Genomic DNA, 5,339 nt, shown 5'->3' with positions numbered 1-5,339 from the left:
CTCAAATTAAATAAAATATCAAAATAAAAGTATGGAATAAAAATGCAACAACAAAGAGAAGCTAGAAAGGCATGATTTTTGATAAACACTCAAATTAAATAAAATATCAAAATAAAGTATGGAGTAAAAATGCAATTTCAAAGAGAAGGTAGTTTGACGATTTTCAATAGACGCTTAAATCAAATAAATTATCAAAATAAGGTATGAAATACAAAAGCTTAAGAAAGAAATAATGCTAAAGTTCCACTATCTACTAACCTATTAATCCTCTATCCTAATTTTCGCTGAGGAGAATTTCAAGCCATACACACTCCTCTAGATTCTTATATAAAAGAAATAGAAATTAAAATAACTAAAATAGCTAATGCCATAATATTTTTTTGTAATATAATAGATTTAATAAAAAATCAGAAAAAGAAAAAAATAATTCTGTATTATGAATATTATTCCAACTTGTTCATCTTCTTTATCCACACTTCTGGGTACATGAACATCTCAGAACAGAGCATTAAAAAAAAGCCCAAAAAGGACTCGATCCAAAACTAGAAATTTACATCATTCGAAGCACTAACAATTCCGAGTCCAAAATAACAAAAAAAAAAAACTACCAAAATATGTAACTATAGAAAAAAAAGGTTTAGGTCTTGAAGCACCATGAATGGTGATGATGATGATTATGCGGATTTTCCTTAGCAATCAATCCCTGAACATAGCGGAATTGTTCAACATGACAAGGGATATTAATTGGTCCTTTATGATCGAATCCAAATTCTTTCTCTGCTTCTTTAAGTAGTTGCAAAAACAGGGGATGATTGATATAATTGACAGGGATGACAAACCTCTGTTGTTCTTCACCTTGACCCACTATAACTGCAAGACACCCTTTTGGTATATTCTTTAATTCCTTCTTCCCATGATTATGATGATGATGGAAGTTAATGTGTGGAACATGAAAATGGAAACTCAGATGGTGTTTTTCTCCAGTACCCATCTCTGCTTTTATCAAGATTTGAAGGAAAAAACAAGAAATTGAGAGAAAAGACTGTACAATTGAGAGAGATTTTGAGGGGTGTTAGATGGAAGAAATTGGAAGAGAGAAAGGCCAAGGATCAGAAGAAGAGATGGCTAATTTGAAAAGAGTAAAAGAAGAATCTGTTAAAGATTTTGGTATGTTGCTCATGATCTATCTATATAAAAACAGAGGCGTTGTTTTCAATATTGTAACGCATATATCTATCTGTAAATAAATTTTTTTTTTGCAGAGTGTTTGAGAGAGATAGAGTGGTTTGTTTATATAGGGGTTTAGCAATGAGTAGTAGTTAGTTTGGCGGTTTAGGTGAGATAGCTTGACTCGGCACGAAATTTAAGAAAAAAGAAAGAGTTTTAAAATTTTTGATCCAAAATGAATAATAGAAATTTATATGACTATAATTAATTTATTAAGAATAAAATAAATATTTTATAATTAAATTGTTATTTAATATATAGAAATATGTCACATTGGGACTGAGGGAATATAATCCTTACACAAAGTAGGAGGATGAAACAGTCATATATTAGGTAGGTAACTTTCCAATAACTACTCATTATAAGTTTTAATAATTGATAATTTAAAATATTTAAATATAAAATTTACAGTAAAAAAAAATAGATTTATTTAAATTTTAAAATTCGAAAAAAATGTCATATTAAAACGACAAGTAAAAATAAACGGAAAGTTAATCCTGCAAGAAGACAGAGAATGAGAAAGGCTTATCCAATTTGGAATCGTAATAATTAGTTAAAGAGGTTAAATTAAAACGTGTCGGTTTTACGAGAGAGTAAATACGTAAAAGCGAAGCTGCTATTTGCAGGTCAACAATTGCTGTCTCCACTACTGCACAATTATCGTTTAAAAGAAGACTCTTTAGAGGGGAAAAAGACGTGGAAAATCATATAATTAAACAAAATGGGAATTTGAGCATTTAATTAATCATTATATTGTTATTTTTGTTTTTAATCCCTCTGATATTTAATTGAGTATATTAAATCTATTTTTAATTAGCTAATAATTTAACATATTTGAGGATTTTTTTTTAATAATTTGGGGATGAGGCAAATTACAATGTAGGGAATCGAACCCTCACCAACAATGTGAGAATTTAAGTAGTCAACCAACTAAGTGAGATTCTCCATATTTGAGAATACATATTATAATTCTGATTATAAAAAATTAAATCTGAATAAAATAACTTTTTAACTAAGAGAACCAAATAAACACATTTTTATCAATTAAAAATTAAATAAATTTAGTAAAATATCACAACAATCAAAAATTAATTTTTATTAGGAGTAAATAGATATGGAATCAAAAGTGCAAGTTATTTATCTCTAATAATATCGGTAAATGGAAAGCATAATTAATGGTCAAATTCGTAGTTGGTAGCGGGCCAGTCTTTAACTGGATTGGTTTGCCTAAAGTTTTCGATAATTACTAGTTTAGGATCCTAAATTAAATCTAAATTAAATAGGAACAAATTACTTAAGTGTACAACATTACTTTACCTATTCTCAATATTTCCTTACTCTTTTATTAAAATACAAAAATTCCTTACTTTCCCCCAATTCAATTTAACCGGATACTTTATTATTTGGAAGCCAAATCAGACCTTTTCCATTCCCTAATTTTCGCCCTCATTCTCTCCCATTACAATTTCAGTTATCAAATTCAAATAATTTTGAATTTCAAAAGAATCCTATCACTATTCAACCGGATTTAGAGTTCGAATTAGGTTTTCTCATCTTCTCCATTGTGATTTCCGCCTTTTTTTTCTTTTTTCTTTTATTGTGTATCAATCGTTTTGGCTCTTGCATTATGCATCTAACATCTAACAAATTTCTAATTTTTTATTCAGAAGATCCTAACAGCAAAGAATTGAGTTCTAAAAGGTTGCATCACCCGATAGTCATGACAAATCAAAGTTCTAGCAAGAGAAAATCGTTAAAAGAAGTACATGCATCAACTTCAAAAGATCCGAAGTAGAAAGGTTGTCCCTCCCATTAATCGACCAACATTACCCATGGTGTGCAATTTTTATCATATATGTATCCCCTGTTTTTTCTTTAATCTGATGATAAATTATTTCTTATTTTTTTATTAAGTGTCCTCTTTGAAATATGCAGTTGTTTTCCAGATACAATAATTTTTTGCGAATTTGTTTATTAACTGTTATTGTATCAAAAGTGAAGAGAACTGTATCGAAGTTAAGTACTCAAATCACATTTACTTTGTAGGTTATTTTTGTCACTGTATATAAGGAATAATTGAATTTGTGTACCTCTGATGTTTTCTTATGATTTGTTGTTATTTAGTATCAAATGAAATGAACATTACTGTATCTAAGATACTTGCTTAATTCACAATTTGGCATCTAGGTTGGTTTTGGTACTGTGCATCATAGTTAATGATAATTCTCTATATGATACTTAAAAGAATAAAAATGGTTATGAGAATTTATATTTGTATCACATTGAATTATGTCACTGTATATACAATATAATTGATTTTGTGTACCTCTTATGTCTTCTTGTTATTTAGTATCAATTAAAGCGAAACATCATTATATTTCTGTAATAGTATATCATTTCTATCTATAGGAAACTGGTGAACTGTTGGGTCCACAACAGTCGTTTGAGTTGGAATATGCTCAAGACATTATGCAACAACAAAGCGATATCCTGTTAGTATTGTAAAATAATTTATTTACTTACACATTTAATTCTCTTTTTTAATGTATCTACTTTTTGTTTGCAGTGGTTGTGGAATGTATGTAGCTGTTTTTACTGACGAAATCAACATTCCATCTATTAGTTTTCAGAGTGACTATCTTTGCAATAGATATGCAACACTGTTATGGAAGTATGGTATGGACAAGTTCAAGGCTGGATATGTTAGCGATAATGATGATCCTACAAGGCCGAAGAGTGGCTACACTACACCAGCAGAAGGTGGAATCATTAATGTAGAATAGTTATGTTTTATTGTATTGAAGATACGTTAATTAGTATTTTGTAATATTCCTTCCTGTTTCAACACAATTATTCTAAGTAATTATTAATTTGAATACTGTTTTTGTCAAAAATTGTATTTCAATTTTAATTATTGTTCCAATATATATAGTTTATTATATAGTATCTTGTTACAAATTGTATCTTATACACCAATACTGCTGATACAATATAACCATCAGATACAAAATATCTGATACTATATATTCTACACTTGGTAAACATCAACTAATTTTTAATTTATTTAGTATCTATTAACATGTGGTAGCCTTGATGTAAATCACAACATATGATACTATATTATTATCGGATACACAATATCCATAAAATTATTATGTATATGATACACATTTTATTATCAAATAACAAATTTGTGTATATGTTACAACTGGTACAAAACAATTAAGTTTCAATATATTTAGTATCCTTTAACAGGTTGAATCTTGTAACATTGATTTAAATCATAACAACTAACAATTTTTTATTATCAGATACAAAATATAGTTGAACTATAATGTGTATGATACTAAATAAATTATCTAATAACTTAATTGTTATATACCCCAACACATGTACAATATGTTTTACACTAGGTATAAAACAATTCAATATATTTAGTATCAAGTGGTTATGTTGTTGTAAAGTTTTTAGGTACTGACCATCAAATCAACAATGAAATGATTTATTTATTTTTGCATATTCCTTTCATACTCTCCATTTGTTACTTAATTACATATGGTGGTTGTTACAGACAGTGGGGCTTTGAGAAGTTGTTGTTCAGAGACTCGAGAAGTAACATTAGGAGAGATCGGAAGTACGCCATATAGGCAAAAAATGCATATTCAACAGTTTGTCTCTTGTAACATTTATATAAAGTTAAAATCACACCAAATGATAATATCTTATTAGCAGATTCAAAATATCCAGAAAATTAGTACACATGAAGCAAAAAAATTCTTAAAAAGTAATCATCGAGAATCTTTTGGAAAGAAAGTACATGTTCTTATAATGTGACCTTCTTGTCCTGTCACGACCCGAGAGTACCCCTAGTCGTAACATGGCGTATTCGACCCCGAAAGGGTCTTATATGAGCCACATAGTCATTCATTGCATTCAATAATGAAAATAGTGCGGAATGAAAAAAAAACTTATTTACATCCACACATTTAAAATTCATTAAAACAACTTTAAAAACACACAGCGGAAGTCTAAGTCTCACATGGCCATCTTAGACACAGTCACAAAACATAAGTAGGGACACGGCCCTTTACAATCAAAAGAAGTCTATTAAG

At 28.8% G+C, this 5,339-nt stretch overlaps 1 protein-coding gene across 1 annotated transcript; it reads right to left on the bottom strand.

Annotated features, from left to right (window-relative positions):
* Positions 1 to 637: 637 nt before the first annotated feature.
* LOC102601482 (auxin-responsive protein SAUR32-like) lies at positions 638 to 991 on the bottom strand. Its single transcript, XM_006347575.2, has one exon. It carries the CDS (start codon positions 989 to 991, stop codon positions 638 to 640), a length of 354 nt encoding a protein of 117 aa, XP_006347637.1.
* Positions 992 to 5,339: the final 4,348 nt, after the last annotated feature.

This window comes from Solanum tuberosum, unplaced genomic scaffold, assembly GCF_000226075.1.
Source record: "Solanum tuberosum cultivar DM 1-3 516 R44 unplaced genomic scaffold, SolTub_3.0 scf00093, whole genome shotgun sequence".
In the NCBI taxonomy this organism is placed as follows: domain Eukaryota; kingdom Viridiplantae; phylum Streptophyta; class Magnoliopsida; order Solanales; family Solanaceae; genus Solanum; species Solanum tuberosum.
The sequence above is the reverse complement of the archived record's forward strand: the minus strand, read 5'-3'. Positions and strand labels throughout refer to the sequence as shown.

What these genes read in the sequence shown, in the direction of transcription:
- LOC102601482 (XM_006347575.2), bottom strand. Translation starts at nt 991, where the DNA reads ATGGGTACTGGAGAAAAACACCATCTGAGTTTCCATTTTCATGTTCCA.